The sequence below is a fragment of the Cydia amplana genome, chromosome 17 (genome assembly GCF_948474715.1).
Source record: "Cydia amplana chromosome 17, ilCydAmpl1.1, whole genome shotgun sequence".
NCBI classification, from domain to species: domain Eukaryota; kingdom Metazoa; phylum Arthropoda; class Insecta; order Lepidoptera; family Tortricidae; genus Cydia; species Cydia amplana.
Window position 1 is genome coordinate 6054947 of NC_086085.1, and position 24181 is coordinate 6079127.

A 24181-nucleotide genomic window follows, 5' to 3' on the forward strand; every position below is an offset into this window, starting at 1 on the left:
ACCGTCTAAATGGGGCTTTACTGAACAGATGATTTTATTGGGTCTCTATTGTTTCCCAAAAAGTTTTTAGTCATAATGTATTGTTTGCCCGCATTTTCGTTAGTCATCATTTATTTGGTTAAGAAACGCATCACTTTTCAGGTTTGTCATAAAACAAAACTAACCTAACCTATAGGATAACCTCCCGAAAATCCTGAAAAGCTTAACGGTTTCAGTTTTATGACTAATGATAATATGACAAACATACTTTATGGGAAACAAAGGGGCCCCGATTTTATCTGTATAATTTATAATCGCGTTCCTATTTTTGACATTGTTTTCGTTTAATTATTGTTATTATTTGACGATCCTTCTCAGGTGATTTTTTATTTTTCATATTATGAATTTATTTGGATTAAGCATCTTTCTATTATTTAAATGTATTTCTGACGATCACAATATAGATTCTTATAAATTGACATTAATGTGATTTGTACTGTAATCATATATTGTGAAATAAATAAATCTAATCTAATCTAATCTATCCCCCATTTCTACCGATGTATCTTACCTTAGTAGCTTTCATGGCCTTTAACTCAGCGTTAAGCGAAGCGATCTTAGCCTCATTCTTTTCTTTATTCTTGATGATGGAGGCTTGCTGCTGGCATTTCTTCTTGAGGTCAGTGATCTCGGCTTCCAAGGTCTGGACCTTGGTGCGGCGTTCTTCGTGGGTAGGATCCTTACTCTAAATGGGAAAAAAAGTTTTCACTTTTCTATAATTTTGTTATTAGAGTTTTTAATGTTCTATCGGTAAATCTAATGGGAATTTATCTTAATCTGATATTTACTAAATAAAGTCACTAGTATACCACTGCTAAGAGCATGCTGCCTCTTAGCTTTGGCTTGCAATCCATCTAGGAGATGGATAGTCCAAAATTAAATCCCGGAATGGAGTTACCGTAAGGCGCGAATAGGGTCCAACCTGAAATAAGCGGCAGATTCCTGCAGCCGACCTGCCTCCACACGTATTGGCTCGCCTTTCCTGCGGGATAAGACAGTGAAGCCGAGAGGGTAATGCAGGTGCTGGGCATCCCTGCGTTTTTTAATTCCGTCTCAGGCGGTGTAATGTCCGTGGCGAGGTCATTTTCTCTCCGGTGTTACACAATAAATCGTCTACAATAGACAGTACCGTCTTTACCATAAGGGCACACGGGGCCCGTGCCTAGGGCCCCATCCTCAGCGGGCCCCCAAGGACAGACAGTAACGGTATATTTGATTACCCATAATAAATAGAAGATCATAGTAGAAAAATGTTAGTTTATTTAGCTTTCTTTACTTTCCAAAAGGGCCCCAAATTCTTATGTGCCCAGGGGCCCTAGCATAGTTTAAGATGGCCCTGACAATAGACGCAAAGGCCACGACTGCCTTAACAGTGTCAAACTTACATATACGCTAATGTCTGCGTAACTCACTTTCTATAGATCTCGCTCGCACTACTATTATGAACCCCCTACCTTACTATTCCTCAGCTGCTGCACCAACTCCTCCTCCTCCTTCTCCAGCAGCGCTATCCTCTCCTCATTCTCCTTGAGGTTGCTGTGGCTGTCCAGCATATCCTTGTTGTTGGCCAGGATCGCTTGCACCACGGACGCCTTGATGGCCATGGCGCGGTTTAACTATTATGAACACCCTACCTTACTATTCCTCAGCTGCTGCACCAGCTCCTCCTTCTCCAGCAGCGCTATCCTCTCCTCATTCTCCTTGAAGTTGCTGTGGCTGTCCAGCATGTTCTTGTTGTTGGCCAGGATCGCTTGCACCACGGACGCCTTGATGGCCATGGCGCGGTTCAACTATTATGAACACCCTACCTTACTATTCCTCAGTTGCTGCACCAACTCCTCTTTCTCCTTCTCCAGCAGCGCTATCCTCTCCTCATTCTCCTTGAGGTTGCTGTGGCTGTCCAGCATGTTCTTGTTGTTGGCCAGGATCGCTTGCACCACGGACGCCTTGATGGCCATGGCGCGGTTCAACTATTATGAACACCCTACCTTACTATTCCTCAGTTGCTGCACCAACTCCTCTTTCTCCTTCTCCAGCAGCGCTATCCTCTCCTCATTCTCCTTGAGGTTGTTGTGGCTGTCCAGCATGTCCTTGTTGTTGGCCAGGATCGCTTGCACCACGGACGCCTTGATGGCCATGGCGCGGTTCAACTATTATGAACACCCTACCTTACTATTCCTCAGCTGCTGCACCAACTCCTCTTTCTCCTTCTCCAGCAGCGCTATCCTCTCCTCATTCTCCTTGAGGTTGTTGTGGCTGTCCAGCATGTCCTTGTTGTTGGCCAGGATCGCTTGCACCACGGACGCCTTGATGGCCATGGCGCGGTTCAACTCTTGTAGCTCTTGGTTTAGTGCAACCTGAAATATGATGTTTATGAAACGTGTTTTATGTTTTTTGCCTATGGATGGGTGATCTGTAGTACCAACTTAATGAAGCGTACCGACTATCCATTCTAGACAACTTCAAGACCCGTAGCATACCGCACGGTATCTCGCGCGCAATAAACGCGCCTTACAAAGAACGGAAACGCTCCAGAAGCACTATTTGCAGCCACTTGTCCAGAAACCGAATTCACACATCAGAAAGATTGAAGTCGCACATCAGAAGTTTAGTAGATATGTATATATGTATTGAATATAGTTTATGGGTGGATCAACTATTTCTTATTCTTATTTGTTATTCTGTCCGGTCAGCCAAGAGACAATAGTAGCATAGTTTGTTAGAAGACATTGTACACCCCACCTTCTTCTGACACGCTTGGAAGACGACCCTCAATGGAAAGGGTTTATAAGTATCACAAAAAAGCGTGTTTTGTCAATTGAAATGCCTAAAAATCAGGTTTTAAAGAGTGACCTAGGAGAACGTAACCATGGCAAAGAGTGACAAGAAAAAGTTGATTCACCCTTATGCTACAACTCCAGCAGTTGCTTTCTATAACGCCACACTTTACATGACGACCCTGCGCCAACAAATTAAACATAAAAAAAATGTGTGTAGGTATAACTTTAAATAATATAAACTACAATCTATACCTGTCCCATAGCCCTCTTTTCCTCTTCAAGCACCGCCTGATCTTCACTCAGCACCACACCTTCCCCTTCCTCGCCCTCATCCTTCGTGAACGACAGCTTTATCTCATAATCTATCAACTCCTCATTCGTCTTAAAGTTCACCGACTGCAAATCTTCCAACCTACTCTTAATCTCCTTAATATAATCCAGCACTGTCGTCTTATTCTTCTCTTTACTTTCATTTAGGTTGTCTATGGTTTGATTGCATTGCTCGGTGAGCTCGTTTAGTTTCTGCTCTATTTTGTCTTTGGCAGCTTCGGCAAGAAGCGCCTTTTCGCATAGATTTGTGTTCTCGATGAGCATGTTTCCGAGGTGTTCGGTGACTTGCTTGTGTTTTTTGAGTAGTTCGGAGTATTTCGCTTTCTCTCGCTCGATTTCCTCTACAAGTTTCTCGTTGTTTTGCTCGCTGTCGGTGGGCGCTTTGCCAAGGAGTTGGAGTCTGAGTTCGTTTACTAAATTGTTTAGCCTGTAACAAGTTTAAAGCTGGGTAGTACGTGGTACCGCTTTTACATCAAAGAAATAGAAAAATTAAAATGGGAAGATTGACGTGCTTGTTCTAAATTTAAAATAAAGGACTCGCATAACTGCGCTGCCTGCGTCTTTCAATGTTTCCTGACGCATTCAGGCAACCTGAATGCACCTTTAGTTATGTCACACAGTAAGTACATTATAGTACTACCGAACAGAAAGGACACTTCCTACAAAACCGAAGTTTGACAGCGATTCAGGGTCGAAACATGATATCCCTTTCTAACTAATGGCACTATCCCTTTCGGCTATTTAGGGTTGTCAAAATTCAAGTCATTATCTTATCTGTGGTCGTGCACGCAGAGACGTCAAGTTGTGTCAACCCTAATAATTGCTCGGAGCAATGCTGAGCCGGAGCCGAGTTTGCCCGAAGTCAGGAGCAGGGATGTTGCGGATGCCGATTTTTTGACATGCGGATTTTTAAAGGCTCACATCCGCGGAAGCGGATGTCAAGATAGGTACATAAAAAACGTCAAATATTACATTTTAGTAATTTTTATTTCAAAAAACCGGCCAAGAGCGATCCGGACTCGCGTTCCAAGGGTTCCGTACATTAAGTCCTACTCACGCTTGTCTGCTCATTTCTAACAGGTTTTTTTGGCTAATGACCAGGGGTCGGACAAAAAGTGCGGATGACGTCAAACCACTTATAGGATGATTTCAAATAGTATTTTTGATTTTCATAAACAATTATCACTTATCATTTATCAACCTCTTTATTAAACGATATCGCCCCTTGAAATGAGTAAGTACGTTTTTGACTGACACATTGTCAATCAGATGAACAATAAATTGACTTCGTTATTGTTTAGCTATTGTATCTTCACGATTATATTTAGCTAAAATTCAGCTATAAAAGTATAATAACACCAAATTATCTTTTTTTATTTTTACTAATCTTACCTACTGTTCCCACTTTTGACTATTAAACCTATTTATCTGAGGATCCCACAGACTTGTTCTAAGTGTTCTAACTAATTTCAAATAATTATACCTTATGGTAACAAGTTTCGTGAAATTTATTTTATTCACTACATCACCCTACCACCTGTATTATTAATTCCATGGATTTATTTACGATTATTTTGTTACTTCATTAATACTACTTTATTACTACATGTCACACGGAAGTTTAAATACAAACTCAAACATCATCCTGTGTGCAAGATTACGTCATTTTTACGGGTGTGTAATGTTTTTAATAACAACTATTTTCGAATTTTCATTTTGCATAATTCGAATTGCATAATTTTGAAAGCAGAAATGATTATTTATAGTGTGTCAAAGGACTGTACCATTTCAAACATAGACAGAGAGATTCATACTATCTTTGTCTTACACTAGTACTAGCACCCAAAAGAAAAGGATGAGTATAGTTTTTTGGTTCCTATTTACTGACAAGATTTGGTTGACCAGCTATAGTATAAAAACAAAATGAATAAGAACAAATTTCATAATTTCAGTAGTAATAATACTAATAATAATTTAGTTGCATAGTAATGTATTTGCATAACAGGCAATCAGTATAATGATCACTTTGTATACTATTTAATGCTCATAACGATATAATGTTCATAGAATATAAACGCCTACTGAAAATTGATAAGCAAAATATAAACGCCCCACTGCTGGGCACAGGCCTCCTCTCATGATCGAGACTAATCGAGAGGGTAATAAAGCGTATTATAAAATAAGTCGGTTCTGGCGCTTCGCCGGCCGCTGCCGCGGCACGCTCGCTTCGCTCGCTCGGCTCGCGCGCTGTAGGGTCGCAGTTCTACCTAACACTCCTCCTCGCTTCGCTCGTCGTCGTACCTAACGGCGACCTGCCTTAAGGTAGAATATGTACTAAAGTTGTTTTATAATTTATGTCATATATTATATGATGTCACCCGATCATTCGTTAAAATATGGTTCTACATTTTAATCATAATACTAACTGTATGTTATAACAAGTAAAATTATTCCTAATGATCGTTATAAACAACGTTTTTTTGATCATAGAACATTCTGTAATTTAATTGTTATAACGAATAATATTATGGATTTTGTTTCTATACATTATGTTTATTATGAGTTTTAAAAGTAGTTAAACGTAATTATGCAAAATGTTTGTATTAAAATTGAACGGCACCCCATTTTTACGTCATCCGCACTTTTTGTCCGACCCCTGCTAATGACTAAATTACCTAGCAGTTTAGCACTTACGCCGATGCTAAGACGTTCCTGTACCGACCTGTTCCACATCCGCATCCGCATTAAACTCCGCATCGATTTTATGCGGATGTTGAAAATAATGCGGAAGTTCCGCGGTTGCGGATGCGGATATTCGCAACATCCCTGGTCAGGAGTGTCTCCCCACTGGTTATGTGTATAATGTAGAATATCTGGGTGACCGAGCTTCGCTCGGAAAACATATAAAAACTCGAAAATGCGCGTTTTCCCAGAGATAAGACCTAGCTAGATCGATTTTTCGCCCCCGAAAACCCCCGTATAGCAAATTTCATCGAAATCGTTAGAGCCGTTTCCGAGATCCCCGAAATATATATATATATATATATATATCTATATATATATATATATAAATAAATAAATAAATAAACAAGAATTGCTCGTTTAAAGGTATTAGATATTACCTAACGATTTCGGCAGCCTTAGCATCCTGGTTGATGATGGGTTTGTTGCGAATGCGTCGCGCTCGGTCCGCGTACCGCAGCGTGGACACGGTCTCGTCCAGGTTGTAGTCCGCCGGGCTGACGCACGCCACCATTAGTGTTATGTGTATAATGTAGTTATTACCTAACGATTTCGGCAGCCTTAGCATCCTGGTTGATGATGGGTTTGTTGCGAATGCGTCGCGCTCGGTCCGCGTACCGCAGCGTGGACACGGTCTCGTCGAGGTTGTAGTCCGCCGGGCTGACGCACGCCACCATTAGTGTTATGTGTATAATGTAGTTATTACCTAACGATTTCGGCAGCCTTAGCATCCTGGTTGATGATGGGTTTGTTGCGAATGCGTCGCGCTCGGTCCGCGTACCGCAGCGTGGACACGGTCTCGTCCAGGTTGTAGTCCGCCGGGCTGACGCACGCCACCATTAGTGTCAGGGAATTGCCGCCGAGACTGTCTGTAAGAAAAGAAGGATTTTTTTGCTCTTAAGGCGATCACGTGACCGTAAGGGGCGTAAGGTGGCCAATCATAATTTAGATGGCATTTAAATCAATAAAGAAAAACTCAATGTTATTTGACATTTATGTTGCGGACTCCTTTTCAAGACTCTTTAGCTATGTTCAAATAATTTGACGTTGTCATGGCAGTATGTAAATAAACAAACATGTCAATGAAAAAGTGTGATCTTATTTGAGAATGATAATAATATATAATAAATAAATAGAATACCTCCGCTAAACGTATGTATCGTGTTACCGGGCGTCGGTAACATAGTGAGGTGAGTTTTCACTTCTATCGGCACTCCCGGAGTGCAACCGTTGTTGCTTGTTTCTGTATTAGTTTCTAAGGGTAACTCTCACCAAGGATAAGGATAGCAATGACATAAGTCTGTGACAGACAGACAGTCTGTCTATCTCTATGTCTATGGCATGCTGTCTTCTATTGTAGCCGTCATGTTCAAACAAGTATTAGAGTGCAAGAGTGGCATATAACACAATACATTGACTATAAGGCACTAACCTATTCAGCTTGCTATCCCTATAGCTAATGTAACTCCTGTTGGTGCCATCTCCAAGAGCTGAAATCACATTGCCAAGAGCCAGAAGGCCCTGGTTAATCTCCACACCTTCCTAGAATACATGTGTCAAGTAATCCTATTAAATACACTTACCCTGCAGTAATCTGGTCAGCTTGCTATCCCTGTAGCTAATATAACTCCTGTTGGTGCCGTCCCCAAGAGCTGAGATCATATAGCCAAGAGCCAGAAGGCCCTGGTTAATCTTCACGCCTTCCTATAATACATGTGTTAAGTAATCCTACTAAATACACATACCCTGCAGTAATCTGGTCAGCTTGCTATCCCTATAGCTAATGTAACTCCTGTTGGTGCCGTCTCCAAGAGCTGAGATCACATTGCCAAGAGCCACAAGGCCCTGGTTAATCTCCACACCTTCCTAGAATACATGGCTAAAAGAAATGTCAAGTTATCCTAATACACGTACCCTGCAGTAACCTAGTCAGCTTGCTATTCCTATAGCTAATGTAACTCCTGTTGGTGCCGTCCCCAAGAGCTGAGATCACATTGCTAAGAGCCACAAGGCCCTGGTTAATCTCCACACCTTCCTAGAATACATGTGTCAAGTAATCCTATTAAATACACTTACCCTGCAGTAATCTGGTCAGCTTGCTATCCCTGTAGCTAATATAACTCCTGTTGGTGCCGTCCCCAAGAGCTGAGATCATATAGCCAAGAGCCAGAAGGCCCTGGTTAATCTTCACGCCTTCCTATAATACATGTGTTAAGTAATCCTACTAAATACACATACCCTGCAGTAATCTGGTCAGCTTGCTATCCCTATAGCTAATGTAACTCCTGTTGGTGCCGTCTCCAAGAGCTGAGATCACATTGCCAAGAGCCACAAGGCCCTGGTTAATCTCCACACCTTCCTAGAATACATGGCTAAAAGAAATGTCAAGTTATCCTAATACACGTACCCTGCAGTAACCTAGTCAGCTTGCTATTCCTATAGCTAATGTAACTCCTGTTGGTGCCGTCCCCAAGAGCTGAGATCACATAGCCAAGAGCCAGAAGGCCCTGGTTAATCTTCACGCCTTCCTATAATACATGTGTTAAGTAATCCTACTAAATACACATACCCTGCAGTAATCTGGTCAGCTTGCTATCCCTATAGCTAATGTAATTCCTGTTGGTGCCGTCTCCAAGAGCTGAGATCACATTGCCAAGAGCCACAAGGCCCTGGTTAATCTCCACACCTTCCTAGAATACATGGCTAAAAGAAATGTCAAGTTATCCTAATACACGTACCCTGCAGTAACCTAGTCAGCTTGCTATTCCTATAGCTAATGTAACTCCTGTTGGTGCCGTCCCCAAGAGCTGAGATCACATTGCTAAGAGCCACAAGGCCCTGGTTAATCTCCACACCTTCCTAGAATACATGTGTCAAGTAATCCTATTAAATACACTTACCCTGCAGTAATCTGGTCAGCTTGCTATCCCTGTAGCTAATATAACTCCTGTTGGTGCCGTCCCCAAGAGCTGAGATCACATTGCCAAGAGCCACAAGGCCCTGGTTAATCTCCACACCTTCCTAGAATACACGTGTCAAGTAATCCTATTAAATACACTTACCCTGCAGTAACCTGGTCAGCTTGCTATCCCTATAGCTAATGTAACTCCTGTTGGTGCCGTCCCCAAGAGCTGAGATCACATTGCCAAGAGCCAGAAGGCCCTGGTTAATCTTCACGCCTTCCTTTAGCCGCTCGCCGCTGGCTTTCGTCTTTTTGATGCGCTCTGAACCGGCCAGATCGACTAGGTGGAACTTCGATGTGGTGGCTAGGTTTCTGAAAACATAAATCTATGATAAAAAATGTGCTTGCGAATCTTGGCCATTTTCTTTCTTATAAGGGTATAAGAACACAACATAGATAAATTCTTCAGTTGTAACTAATAATCACAACATACTATAAAACAAAGTCGCTTCCCGCTGTCTGTCTGTATGTAAGCTTAGATCTTTAAAACTAGGCAACGGATTTTGATGCGGTTTTAATAGATAGAGTGATTCAAGAGGAAGGTTCATGTCTAATTTGTTAACCCGTGCGAAGCCGGGGCGGGTCGCTAGTACAGAATAATATTGCGTTCAATGTTCAATGTTCGAAAACTTGGCTGTGGCGGTGAATAATTATTTTATGACACGATAGGCGTGCCTTACGCCATAGAATATAATGGCACGCCTATGGTGTCATACGCCACACGTTAAAAACATTGATGACACGCCTGTCGTGCCATCTGCACCGAATCGGTTAAAAAAAGGATTGAAAGGGCCATCTTAGTATACCTTTATAGATAAAGTATCAAGTACACAGAATCTAGTTTGACAACAATATAAACATGAAACTTAAGGCCGAACAAAAAGCACGCATATTTGATCAATGTCTCCTGCCTGTTCTCACTTATGGAGCTGAAACCTGGGTTTTCACCAAAGGCATATTACGTAAACTGAGCGTTGTCCAGCGAGCGCTAGAGAGAAAACGGGTGGGGATCACATTGAGAGACCGTAAAACGAATGAGTGGCTGAGACAGCAGAGCAAGGTCACGAATGTTGTAAAACGCGTAGCCAGTTTGAAGTGGGAATGGGCTGGTCATATGGCACGAAAGACCGACTCGTGGAGTAAACGAATACTCGAGTGGCGACCATGGGGGGAAGAACGTCCTCCAAGTAGACCCAATATGCGTTGGGAAGATGACATCAAAAGGACTGCGGGGATGAGGTGGCTCCAGGCTGCACAGAACCGTGACGAATGGCGTAAAATGAAGGAGGCCTACACCCGAAGGATAGAAAAGGGCTAAAGAGAGAGAGATAAACATTAACTCACTTGTCAGTCCGGCTCTCCTTAGAGATGATGATGGTGAAGACAGCATGACTCCGGCTAGAGGCTTGGTTCATGGCAGTGGAACCCGTCACTCGGCCAGAGGAACCCTGCTCTAGTACCATCATGGTCTCCATGGTTGATGTGACCATCAGTTCCGTTATACCTAAATGTAAAACAGTCAAAAATTTAATATAGAACTGAATATATATATTTATTTATAACAATTTGAATTTAAATAGATTTAGCTTGGTGGTGTATTTCCCAGATTTAGATTTTAGATGATGATGATGATGATTAGACCGTCAAGACTGCTTGAGTCACAGAATAATAAATAACAGTACTAGGTACAGAAGATTCACTCTCTAACAAAACGCGTCTATTACGACAGATATGACCGCTAGGTGGCGCAAGCGCGAGCAGGCGTCCATTCCGTAGCGGAGCGCGGTAACTACTATGGCTAAACACCAAAATTGGTGTGGGCCGCATGTACTTGTAGGTACTTGTAGCGAAGCGACGAAATCGCGGAGTGAGCCACGTCTCCTTGAGTATGATTCCTGTAGCTTCTATATCTTATGTAAATAAAATTGTGACGTGTAATATGTAATAATATTATAAATAAATGAGTATGAGTATGATATCAGCTAAGCTTAAGTATTTACGTGCCCTGTATTTTTACTGTCAGTATTGTTAACAGTTCTATATCCTTGATAATGATAAGTTTTGAGTTGAATACAATTATTATTGTTCTTTTGGAAAATATTTTTTTTTTTGAAATGTATAAAACGTGATAGCATTGTGTGAAATTGCGCGCAAAGTTTGATATATTGTTTATTCCATTTTTATCTGTGAGTACCTGTAATTGGCTTTGTATTGTTACCTAAATCTGTATAATGTTTTTGTAGCTGTTGGTACTCCTGAAAAATAAAAATAAATAAATAAATAAATTTTCATACAAACCTGGCAAAATAACTCCCTTATTGATGTCCTCCCTAATCTCAATTATAGAGTGTCCCCTCTCTTTCCCTGAGAGGAGGTCATAGCACTGCTCCTGATACAGTTCCATGAACGAAACATTCACTTTGAAGATGAATTGGTCTTCATGGGTTTCTATGAAGTCAAATATGTCTGCTACTGCCTGCGGGATTACACCTGTAGACATATGACGATGTAGTAGATTTATACATTATATTTTCTTAACACAGACATATATAACAATCTATACCAAATTTTTAAACATGATGTTGAACTCTGATTGGAACCCTTTCGGAGAACTCCTAGCTGCTTTAACATTCTTGCTAGACGTATAGATCAAATTGGCCTTAAGTTGCCTAAAAACTTAGAACTGAAGAAAGGATTAAATTAAGGGTCTCCCCACATAGGTGGAATCAGCAAAGGGTGCTAGAAAAAAGCTTTGTGTCCTCGCAATAAAAGCGAAAAAGACGTCATTCGGATCGGTTCACGCCTGACGATGTCTTTTTCTCTCTTATTGCATAGACTTATAAAGCTTTTTTCTATAGGCTATTGCTGATTCCACGTCAATGGTTGTGGGGAGACCCTAATAATTCATACCTTAACTTTTTACATATTAGATCTTGCATTAAAGCAGCGGTCGGCAACCTGCGGCACGCTGGCCGCATGCGGCCCGTGAACCTATCACTTGCGGCCCGCGAGCCTCCCTGGTTATTTTATGTGTAATATTGACAAGCGACAATGTTAAGATAAAGTCATAAACATTAACAAAGTGCGGCCCGCGGCCACTTCATTAACTACTATGTGGCCCTTGGCTGCTAAAAGGTTGCCGACCGCTGCATTAAAGCAATAATCCTAGACAGAACATATCATTTCAATGTTTATAATATGAATAATGGCTAAATTACATTACCTAGTTTAGTGTAGTCTCCATCAGAGCCTGAATAATTTGTGCCCATTGTGTAAGTCTTTCCTGACCCAGTCTGTCCATAAGCCAATATGGTAACATTGTAACCTGAAATAAAAATGACTGTTTTAGGGTTCCGTACCCAAAGGGTAAAAACGGGACCCTATTACTAAGACTCCGCTGTCCGTCCGTCCGTCTGTCTGTCACCAGGCTGTATCTCACGAACTGTGATAGCTAGATAGTTGAAATTTTCACAGATGATGTATTTCTGTTGCCGCTATAACAACAAATACTAAAAACAGAATAAAATAAAGATTTAAGTGGGGCTCCCATACAACAAACGTGATTTTTGACTGAAGTTAAGCAACGTCGGGCAGGGTCAGTACTTGGATGGGTGACCATTACTTTTTTACCGTTTGCTTGTTTGCGCGAGTCCGACTCGCACTTGGCCGGTTTTTTATTTTATATGCCGTGATAAGCATGTGCATCAAAAACAACTTTAGTGGGGTCATTGCTACAGCAAAGGTGTCAAGTTTAGGTAATCTCATTGAAGTTGCAAGAAGGTGCCGGTTGTAATGTGAGGCTACTGCAAGAGCCCTGTGTAACTGCACTGCTCACACCTCATACACACGCCAAATGCTTCCAAATTAATAATGATAAACTCAGAAGCTTGAAGGCCTACTAATAATTTGAACATACATTGAGGTCACTACAGTTTAACACTTTCGTTGCCATTTCCAATACAAAATGAATCCAACAAGCGGGTTCCGGGCACTGAAAGTGTTAAAAAAATTATACAAAGAGAAGCCTTATCCAAAGTTGATAAGGTTTACAAAATATTAAAGAAACTGAAATCAGCTTAGGTTTTTAGGGTTCCGTACCCAAAGGGACTCCACTGTCCGTCTGTCATTCACCAGGCTGTATCTCATGAACCGTGATAGCTAGACACAGATTTCACTGATTATGTATTTGTTGCCACTATAACAATAAATACTAAAAAGTACGGAATCCTCGGTGGGCGAGTCTGACTCGCACTTGTCCGGTTTATTCAATCAGGTACAAAAAAACATACGTACAGATAAAAATAATTATTACCTTGAAACAGTCTCGAAATGAGCCCTTTCACTGCTGTATCATAAAACTCTTGCTGTGTTATGTGTTGTGGAAAGACATAGTTATACGTAAACGCCAGGTCTTTGATTTGAACTTGGTTGCCGCCGGGCACAGCTTCTATACATTCTTCACAGCCCCTGTCAGTCTCCTGTTGCATCAAAGGCCTAATACGAAGGGCCACCTGGACCGTATCTATCGTCCCTTTGCTATTTTCCCTGTCAACCATGTTATTTTCGGTTCAGATTGACGAACAAACCAAGTTATACCGCAAATGCGGTCATGGATGGTCAGAAATCCTTTGTTGGTATGTCAATGTTTATAAGCGGATAGCTTACACCAGTAAGTATTTTATGCCAACCAGTGACGCTATATATCTGTAATAAGGTTGAAGAACATAATGTATACAAGTTCGCTTTGCTGATAATATAAAAAATAGGTTTAATGTGAAAGAATTGCGAAGGTTACACCAAAAAGTATTGCTATAAAAATGAACTGTTTTCTAGTGAATTCATATCAAATTCATATGCATAAGTCTCCTTACCCTATATAAGCTTAATTTTAGGTCACCTTAGAAATAATAAACACAAATTAGACACATCCACATCACTCGAGAACATGAATAATTTTCAAAGGCACAACGGTTGGACTGATCTGATTTGAGATCAAACTAGGGTTGCCAACTATTTTTTGGTGGAATATAGTATTTTCCAGAATAAGGCATCAAAAATATAGTACATTTCAAAAAAATATAGTACTTTTAGATAAAATACTATACATCAGTGTAATACAGGGGGTCTCTGACCATGGGGCTTTAAATCCAGGGCTTGATTCTACCCGCTAAACTGAGCTACTTTTATTATGGCACCAACCCCGAAATCTCTAAAAAAAATTTTTACTTTTTCATACAGTTTAGCTGATCAGATGTCGACGTTTTCTATGGAAAAGGCAAAAAAATTTCCCCGATTTTAGGGTTTGTCCCACAGTAAAAGTAGCTCAGTTTAGCGAGTAAAATCAAGCCCTGGATTTAAAGCCCTATGGTCAGAGACACCAAATACGTTTAATCGGAAATATAGTATTTTAGCGTACTATATATTTTTCCAAAAATATATAGTACAGAGAGCCAAAATATAGTACAATACTATATAATATAGTACGGTTGGCAACCCTAGATCAAACCGACGTCATTTTTGAAACATATGTTGCCATAAGCGTATGCGATGCGCTTAATGTCAAACAGCGCCATCTGTTGGGGAATAGATTTGTTGTGTTTTAGTACCAATAGTACCACAATAACAAATAAAATGTAAAGCTAGCCTTACATGTAGCATATGAAAATACTGTCTGTCTGGACTGTCTCATTTCAAACATAGACAGAGATAATCATACTAGCTTTGTCTAACACTAGTACTAGCACTCAAAAGAAAAGGATGAGTATGGTTTTTTTTGTTCTTATTTACTGCCAATTTGGTTTGACCAACTATATCTACGGCTGACAGGTACTGCCAACTTTATACGGATTTGAAAAAGTATGTATACTCTGTGGTGATGTGATGTTCCAATATGTCAAAAGTTAGAAAAACGAGCGAAAATCGTGAGATAATTGTTTACGATTATGTTTTAAATCATCAAAACCACTTGTTGTTGAGTTAAAAAATTGTAATTTTATGCAGCAGTGAAATAATAATAGATTACAACAGTTTAAAGTTATCTTTTTACCAGTGAAATGTGTATTCCGGCATAATGCCTGCTAGGACCCGCACAGTCAGAGCGCCAAAAGCGTCCAAAGAAAATGTAGACAACCTGCTCAAAAATAAGGCGAAAAACACAGGGCAAGTCACAAAACCGGCACGTAAACCTTTGGCGGACAAAACGAACTCTGCTTCAGATGAGAATACTAGTCCAGAGCCTGTAAAAAAGGTTATCAAGACGTCGAGCAAACCAATACGAAAACCTAGTGCAACAGTTCCGGTTACTAATGACGAAAACAGACCACGTAGAAATAGGCGTCTGCCACCTAGATATGTTGAAAACGAAGTGTTAAACAAACTGTCTAACAGTAAAGAAAATGCAGTTTCTCCTACCAAGTCACTTAAAAAAACCCCTGTTAAAAGCACCGTGAATGTAGAATCGCCATTCAAAACGCCAACTACAGTACTAGATAACAGTCTGCTTGCAAATAGACCGAAGAGAGTCAGCAGGCTACCATCTAAATTTGATGAAAACTCAAGTCCTAACAAGTTTGTTCCAACTCATTGTCATACTAGCACACCACTGGTGTCTAAAGCACATGAGAAGCCTAAAGATGTTAGAAAAGCGGTTGTTGGCAAACAGAAACAATCCCAACAACAAAAAATTGAAAATGCACCATTACAAATAATGCCACGAAGAGTTTCACCAAGAAAAGGTACATTGCAGAAAGCATCATCACAAAATACTTCATCAGAAAAAGCTACCTCACGGAAAGTGACACCTCAAAAAAGTCCTCAAAATCAAATACCCAACAAAGTTACACCACAGAAAACTAAGGTCACTCGGAAAAAACTTGTACAAAAGAAATTAAGTGAAGTTGTGAAGAACAACATAGATACAAACTTAAATCAGAAACAAGAAAGGGTAAGACGGCTGAGAAACCCTGTCAAATATAAAGAGGATACCCTAAGTCCAAAAGTAGAGAGTCCTGAAAAGAAATCAACAAATACTGAACGCAGGAAAATTTTAAAAGCGAATTCTTCATTTAGAATTCTAGAAGAGAAAAAATCGAAAAATGGTGAACAAGACATTTATGAATTCACATTTGACCCCTCTGAAGAACCTGCACCTCAAAAGAAGAAAAGGAAGAAAGTTACTACTAGAAAACCGACCAAACCAAAGACGAGAGTCTATAACAACAATTATGAGAAAAACATCGCAAGAGCTTTGGCAGACTTGAAAAATGTAGTTACCAAACAAAAACCAGACAGTCAAACGGCCACAAAAACCACAAATAGTGTGCACTCAGGTACGCAACAAGCAAGTAACAAAACAGTAGTCTCTGCTCCTAACCCATCTTCAACAGTCATCAGCACAGTTGCCGAGATACACCCTGATTATGAGCAAAACAAGGCAAGAGCTTTGACAGACTTGAAAAATGTAGTTACCAAACAAAAACCAGACAGTCAAACAGCCACAAAAACCTCTAATAGTGTGCAACCAGGTAATAATGTTATGCAACCAGCAAATAACAAAACAACAGTCTCTGCTCCTAACCCATCTTCAACAGTCATCAGCACAGTTGCCGAGATACACCCTGATTATGAGAAAAACAAGGCAAGAGCTTTGACAGACTTGAAAAATGTAGTTACCAAACAAAAACCAGACAGTCAAACAGCCACAAAAACCTCTAATAGTGTGCAAACAGGTAATAATGTTATGCAACAAGCAAGTAACAAAACAGTAGTCTCTGCTCCTAACCCATCTTCAACAGTCATCAGCACAGTTGCCGAGATACACCCTGATTCTGAGAAAAACAAGGCAAGAGCTTTGACAGACTTGAAAAATGTTGTTTCTAAACAAAATCCGGAGAGTGAAACAGCCACTAAAATCTCAAATACTGTGCAACCAGGTAATGTTATGCAACAAGCAAGTAACGAAACAGCAGCACCTAACCCATCGTCAATAGTCATCAGCACAGTTGCCGAGATACACCCTGATCCAGCCCAAAATACATCCGTAAGAAGTAATGTGTCCACTAAACATGTTTCATACAGGGTTGAAGACATAGCTGCTGATTTTGATGCTTCCATGGATCATGAAATTAACTACTCTCCAGTGAACTCTCCTCACAGAATGGAACCAGAGCCAGAAAGTTGTCCATCCAATACAAACTCAGAGTACATTAGGCCTGATGATCCTCTAAATTTACGTAATGATTTAAGCTTTTTTGATGACCAACCCGTCGCGAATAGTAGTATGAATGCATCAAAGAACCCAACTGCAACACCATGGCGTATTGAATTTGAAAGTCTACCCATTAAATGGCAGGCAAACACATATGTGAAACCAGACATGACTCCCGCTTTAGAAAGCTCTTTTGTCAACCATTTTGATGACAGCAAGAAGAAACATGTTTATACTAACATGGTTACAGAATCTAATATGGCTTTACCAGAAATAGAAGATGACGCTCCTAAATTAAAGCAAACAAGCATAATTTCATTTATCAAAGAAGTTGTTGAGAAGCAATCTAATAGAAAGAAGAGGGGAGCCTCAGCCACACCTACAAAAGCTAATTCATTATTTGATATGCCTAATATAACATCAAGAAGTGTTGCCACACCAAGGAAAGAAACATCCGGGGCTTCCAACAACAGTGCAGAAAATGAAATTTGTGACAACAAACCACAGAAACGTAAAAATAATGTTGATAATAATCCCACTCCAGCAAAACTACCTCGTAAAGACAATGAGAATACACTATTCGGTTTTGATGACAGCGGAAACCAGGACCAAGAGAATGTTTCACCAGTAAAAGTTAATAATAACAGATTACGAAGCCTCAGGTCTCGATCAGGAGCTGTGCTCAAAGAAATAAATAAGCAAACGGGACCTATGAGGGCTGAATTACCCGCTGCAATGAAAGCTAAGCTTCCCCCAAGCTCAGAGGCAGTAGAGAAGATCTATGATCACATGAAGTCTGCCGCTGATGCACCGGTATTGCTGGATAAGCAGGGAGATGCTGAGGTTACAAATGTTGAGATGGCTGATGGCTTGGAAGATGATAGCCAATCAGTGCATTTATTTGAAGACATTGAGTTAATTCATCATTTGAAGGTAAAGATAATCTTATTTTTTTATAATCAAGTTAAACACGTATAGGTTGGAGGGCTATAGGTTTTAGTTGACGCTGTTTCCTCAGAGGCCCATGATGCATTTATAGTTTGTCAAAGGACTGTCTCATTTCAAACAGACAGAGAATCATACTATCTTTGTCTTACACTAGTACCAGCACCCAAAAGTAAATTAGTATAGTTTTCCTGGTTCTTACTGACTGACAAATTTCTTTGACCAACTATAGTATGAGAATGGCGAGTCTGGTTCTGATGATGATGTTTTCCTGTTATCCCTCATTACTAGGGCCCACAGAAAAATTTTCTCATTTGATTTGAATGTTTATTTAAGCTTCTTCAAAAGAATCATTTGCCTATACCTCATCTCAGCCTCTTAGCCTAGTGACTAGGCCCTAGTCGGTTGGTAGTGACCTTGCCTATGTAGGATTCGAATTCATTTATTTGTGTTTATCACAAATATTTGTTCCTGCATTATGGATGTTTTCTACGGATAAGGCTTTGGGTCCGCTTGGCAATTAATCCCAGTAATTGGCGTGGGCACTAGTTTTTACGAAAGCGACTGGCGTCTGACCGTCCAACCCAGAGGGTAAACTAGGCCCGTATTGGGATTAGTCCGGTTTCCTCACGATGTTTTCCTTCACCGAAAAGCGACTGGTAAATATCAAATGATATTTCGTACATAAGTTCCGAAAAACTCATTGGTACGAGCCGGGGTTCGAACCCGCGACCTCCGGATTGCAAGTCGCACGCTCTTACCGCTAGGCCACCAGCGCTTCCGCTAGGCTAGCGCTTTGTCTTTATATATTCCTATGTATTATATTTATCGTCGTCTAGTACCGACAACAAGCCTTATTGAGCTTACTGTAGGGCTAGGTGGTTTGTGTAAAATTGTCCTAATATTATTTATTTATTATTTATACCTACCTCCACGAATCTAACCTCATCTTTCTCTAATTTCCAGCCAACCCGCAAAAGCTATGGCAAGGCCAGAAAGGTGGCATTCCAAAACACATCCGACAGCTCATCTGAGACCGAAGCTCGCAACCAGTCCAGTGATGATGAACCCGACAACCTTGAAGACCTGAGCTTCCATCTGCCGCAGGTCAAACCCAAGAAAGCCACTAAGAAGAAGAAAACTAAGAAACAGGTGCTGTCAAAGAAAGAGGTATGTTTCAAGTTATTCATTATGTTAGACTTTTCTGCAACAAATTGAATTGAATAGGGGAATATTACGCGAAAGTCTTCGTAGGGGGCGCCACTCCCACAACAAGTCACAATCTAAGGGTCTACCTCAAACGAGAGTCAAAATTTTGTTCTCTCACCTCTATCACTCTTGCATATTCGAGCGACAGAGGCAGATGGCTGAGTTTCGATTTCGCGTGTCCCGGGTAGGCCCTTTGTAAAGAAACTGCCTTGATGTATCAATGTCATATTTTATTGTCTGTGAAAACTTGTCAAAAAACAGTTTAAGGTACATTGTGTATTCGCTACGTACACGACTGGTGCTGCCCTCATTTTGTCGGACTTTCCACGTTAAATCTTATGGAGTATAATTAGTTCAAGCGGCTGCCGCTAGTATACTAATATCGGACATTCCATAAGATTACCTGTGTTTGTGACGATCAGCGCCACTTCCCCCTCCACCGACTTCGCACATTGCCAATAAGTTACTCTATGGTATACTTAAATCACTAGTGCTGCACTCTGGCGGCAAAACATTGCAGTATTACTCCCTATTGAATCTGCATTGGCAATTCTGGGCGGCGGCGCGAGCGCAGCGTGCGACGCACGATTACCCTGTCTATAGAGGGCTTCGACGAATTACTATTGTTTTTTAGGGTTCCGTACCCTTCGCTGTCCATCCGTCCGTCCGTCCGTCTGTCACCAGGCTGTATCTCATGAACCGCGATAGCTAGACAGTTGAAATTTTCACAACACCCTATAACAACAAATACTAAAAATAAAATAAAATAAATATTTAAGGGGGGCTCTCATACAACAAACACGTTTTTTTTTTGCTCTATTTTTTGTTGATGGTGCGGAACCCTCCGTGCGCGAGTCCGACTCGCACTTGGCCGGTTATTTTTATGGACTATATGGTGTTACCGATTATACCGTTAGCCGTTTGACTCACAGAATTCTTATAAGACTTTCTTTATTTCAGAAAGCGGAGGTGGACGCCTGGGCAGCAAGTTTCAACTCTATGTGCGAAGATATTGAAGAGTTTGACTTGGTCGTTGAGTAAATCTGAAAATATCAATGAAATCATGTAGCAGTCTTCTAAGTTTAATGCAAGAACAATGAAAATAGGTTGAAATTCAATGGAGAATGTATCCTTTTCATTGCTTTTGACTATTTTTATGTCTGTTTGGTTAAACTGAAGATTACCACAGGCTTATTAGAGTAAGAGTAAAGCGTAACAAAGCCATACCATTTTTTTAAAAGATTATCTCTATGTTTTGAGAAGAATAGTAATAACACTAATCTCGCTGTTTTACAGCTGTATTCTATTTTTATTTAAAGTATATCACGTTAATCACAGTATGCGTTGGCTACACTTTGACTTTGTTAACTAAACGCACTCGAGATACTCTTAGTTTAAGTACTTTTATAGTTGAGAATCAGACGCCATTCTACTCTTTATTGTTTCAGAAATAAGAAGTTTATTCGCGTGTTAATTAAAGTGGACATTAACCGTTCTGACTCTTATGTATAAATTAGTCTAATAAGTTTATCATGACATGATTTAGTTTTTGGTTTATAAATAATCAAGAGATTTATCTTAGTGTGGCCATATTTAATATTTGCCATTTACGAGTAGGAGATTCGTCACAATTTTATTTTTACCTATATGACAACGTGTTTTTTTTTTACAGATTAAGTATAATATTTTTAGTTTTACTAAAGTCATATAAGCGGTGTGGTGTGGGGACTAGAAATCTTGTAAATTTAGCGAAGTCAACTTCTGTGAGGTCATATTTTATCCGTTCAAATATGCATATTCTTTTTTTTTATAAAGCAAACATGATCCAAAAATATACCATTTTATTTCGATAAACATACGTAACATTTACATCATTTTATATATCGTTCAGCTTACGTATGTGTACAGTCGCCATCACATATATCGGGGCGGCTAAGGCGCTCACAAATATCTAAACACGCCTCTATTGTCAGGGCGTTAGAGTGCGTGTTCAGGTATTGTCATAGAGAAAAAAATACATAGAGTGCTCACTCCATACATCAGTTTTAGTACCAAAAAGACTATTAGCATCTAGCATCGAGTAGCGGAACTATCAGTACTGCTACTTGACAATAGATGTCGCCACCGACCGGAAAGTCTTATGCTGTTGAGATAAGACTTTCCGGTCGGTGCTACATCTATTGTCAAGTAGCAGTACTGATAGTTCTGTTACTCGATGCTAGATGTAGACACTGAAATTAATAGTCTGAACTGATGTATGGAGTGAGCACTCTTATGTATTTTTTTCTCTATGGTATTGTGAACACCTCGGCCGTTCCGATATATCTGATGGCGACTGTACCTACAGCTCGTTTTTTAAAGATATCTAAGTGTTATGAATTATGAACAACTCTTAAGTAACAGGGACACCTTAAAAAAATAACCATACTCGAGGCAATTATGCATTTAAAATAAAAGTAAGTATAAAAGTAAGTTTTTTTTAAAGTGAAATCTAATATAAGTTGTGTGTGTGATTACTGATTATATTTATGTGTGATGTGAGATTTTGAAGTTTTAAGTGGCAATCTCAATTAAGTTGACATTAATCTGTATTGATCTTTATTTTAAAGTGTCATTCTATAGAACTTGCTAACTATGTAAACAAACCGCCATATTAAAATTGTCTCTGAATGTCAATTTACTAGTGACTTTTGTTTACATAGTTAGCAAGTTCCATAGAATGACACTTTAATATCGCGAATGTTGATATTATAATTTGATTTTATTAAAAATGCCGGGCATAGTGTTTTTAACATTACTATTTAGCATTGATTCATTGATTGATTATGTTAAGATGTATAAAGTATAAGAAAAAGTATCGCCTAGTTTGTTAGTTGAAGAAAATGGCGCTGTGTAGGGAGCGTAAATGAACTGTAGGGGGCAGCACAGAAGCCTCCTATCTATTGGCGCGAAGCATGTCATATTTAATAACTAGCGACCCGCCCCGGCTTCGCACGGGTTAACAAATTATACATAAACCTTCCTCTTGAATCACTCTATCTATTAAAAAAAAAACCGCATCATAATCCGTTGCGTAGTTTTAAAGATCTAAGATCTAATTTACAGACAGACAGGAAAGCGACTTTGTTTTATACTATGTACCTAGTGATAATGTGACGAATTGTCAATGTTTTAACTCATATAATTTAAATAATTAACGTATAAAGATTTATTCAAATTTTAATTTCAGTATACCATGTGTATGCATTTGATACTATGAACACTGTTTGACAATAAGTAATTTTGATACCTCATTTAAAATACTACTTAATATGTCTAATATTTAATCTTGGTGTAGGATGATTTTGCCTGCAGGGACCAATAACTGTACCTGTACTTTTTTATTAAATAAATATTTAATAATCCAAAATGCCTGTTATTATATGTAGTTAGTACAATTGGATAAACATATACAGGGTGTCTCCTGTAACAGGAGCAATAAATTAAACTGTAGGCTGTACTCCTCAAACTGACCAACATTTGTTCAGCCACTTTTATATATAACTTTTTTGATTTTTATTACACTTTAAAGTTTATTCTAAGACGCAATGTATTGCAAATTTTGTTGTTTAAAGCGCGACAGGGAATGTCAAACACACTGATGTCCGCGTACATTGAAGACAATATTTATTTTTCACCTCAGCTGAGGTGAAAACTTAATTGTTGGTATATCTTAAGAAAACATGAGTGAATAGAGGTAAGTGATGAAGAAGGAATACATTTTTCGGGTTATCTAATATGTTCTCACTGCTGAGGTGAAAAGTTTTGTGAACTACACGAGATCAAAGTTATTTACATCTCGTGCGCTTTTGAGTCCCTTACTACGCTCAAGATTCTAAATTAGATTATTAGTATAGAATCTTTCGCTTGCACGGGACTCAAAATAAGCACTCGAAGAAATATCAAACTTTGATCTCTTGTTGTACAAATAACTATTGTATGAAAAAGAGGAAGTCTAAAGAGATTCATAATTTTTAAAAGTTGTTTAACAAAAGTTTTATAGTTTCAGGAGTATAACATATGTTTTAATTATTTGCTTGTGTTGAGATAATAGCGATAAACATAAAAATAGTCTTGGGATGTGAATTCAGAGTAAGGGTGGTACTCCATCTGTCTAATATGTTTGTCCAATTTCATGGCGTCACTCTCTCTCTCTCAAGCAAAATGTGAGACAAAACACATATTGGACAGGTGGAATACCACCCTAAGAAAGTTATTGTCAAGGTTCGTCTATTGCTTTTAGTTTCCCCGCCAAACACGTCGTAACATAAAATTCATTGTTAACCTTTTGGACGCCAATGACCGATATATACGCACCGCAGGACCAACGCCAAAGACGTATTAATCGGTCATAGACCACAGAGCAACATTAGACCTATAGGTGCATATGCATAAAGTTCAATTTCAGTTTTGACACTTCGATGACGTGGCGTCTGAGAGACAGCTTTTGTGTTTGACACGGCGTCGAACAGGTTAACGGATACATTTTTAATTGTTTTATACAAAATATAATTATAGTTCTAGAACTGATTTTAACACATTGAGTACATATTTAACTAGGAGGCGCTGTGTGTTTAGTTTTAGTGTTAGCTCCAGTCGACAGATGGCGTTGTAGGCAGGAGGTAAAAATAAACCCATGGGGCCGTGAAAACGGGATAAACTATTGTTTTTGCCGAGTGTTGTTGCAAGTACTTACCTATGCGGCATTCCGACTGAAGAGTGGATGGAGGTGCGTTTGGTCCCAAAAGTACCTATTAACTACTGACGCATTGAAACTTCAAATTAGTTACTGGACTTACCTGTCTACCTACTTAACAAGCACTAAAGTATGTTGTCCTATAATTTCTTTGCCTTGTCTTCAGGATTCCTAACTGTATTTTTATAACTATAGAACACTGCCTACAGGAAATAGGTAGTATGGAATGCACA

At 39.6% G+C, this 24181-nt stretch overlaps 2 protein-coding genes across 2 annotated transcripts in view; one reads left to right on the forward strand and one right to left on the reverse strand.

Moving 5' to 3' along the window:
* Positions 1–13553, reverse strand: part of LOC134655746 (chromosome-associated kinesin KIF4) — a 37430-nt gene extending 23877 nt beyond the window's left edge. Inside the window, exons 1-9 of the mRNA XM_063511212.1 lie at positions 13166–13553; positions 12077–12178; positions 11152–11343; positions 10198–10357; positions 8954–9165; positions 6598–6760; positions 3072–3576; positions 2208–2396; positions 551–724 (exon numbers count right to left, since the gene is read on the reverse strand). Of these exons, the coding sequence (XP_063367282.1) occupies positions 551–724; positions 2208–2396; positions 3072–3576; positions 6598–6760; positions 8954–9165; positions 10198–10357; positions 11152–11343; positions 12077–12178; positions 13166–13409 (1941 nt within the window). The 5' untranslated portion in view covers positions 13410–13553. The remainder of the gene's footprint in view (positions 1–550; positions 725–2207; positions 2397–3071; positions 3577–6597; positions 6761–8953; positions 9166–10197; positions 10358–11151; positions 11344–12076; positions 12179–13165) is intronic.
* Positions 13554–14750: 1197 nt separating this feature from the next.
* Positions 14751–20414, forward strand: LOC134655890 (inner centromere protein A-like). Its single transcript, XM_063511389.1, has 3 exons — positions 14751–17992; positions 18971–19174; positions 20174–20414. Exons 1-3 carry the CDS (start codon positions 14924–14926, stop codon positions 20252–20254), a joined length of 3354 nt encoding a protein of 1117 aa, XP_063367459.1. The 5' UTR covers positions 14751–14923; the 3' UTR covers positions 20255–20414.
* Positions 20415–24181: the final 3767 nt, after the last annotated feature.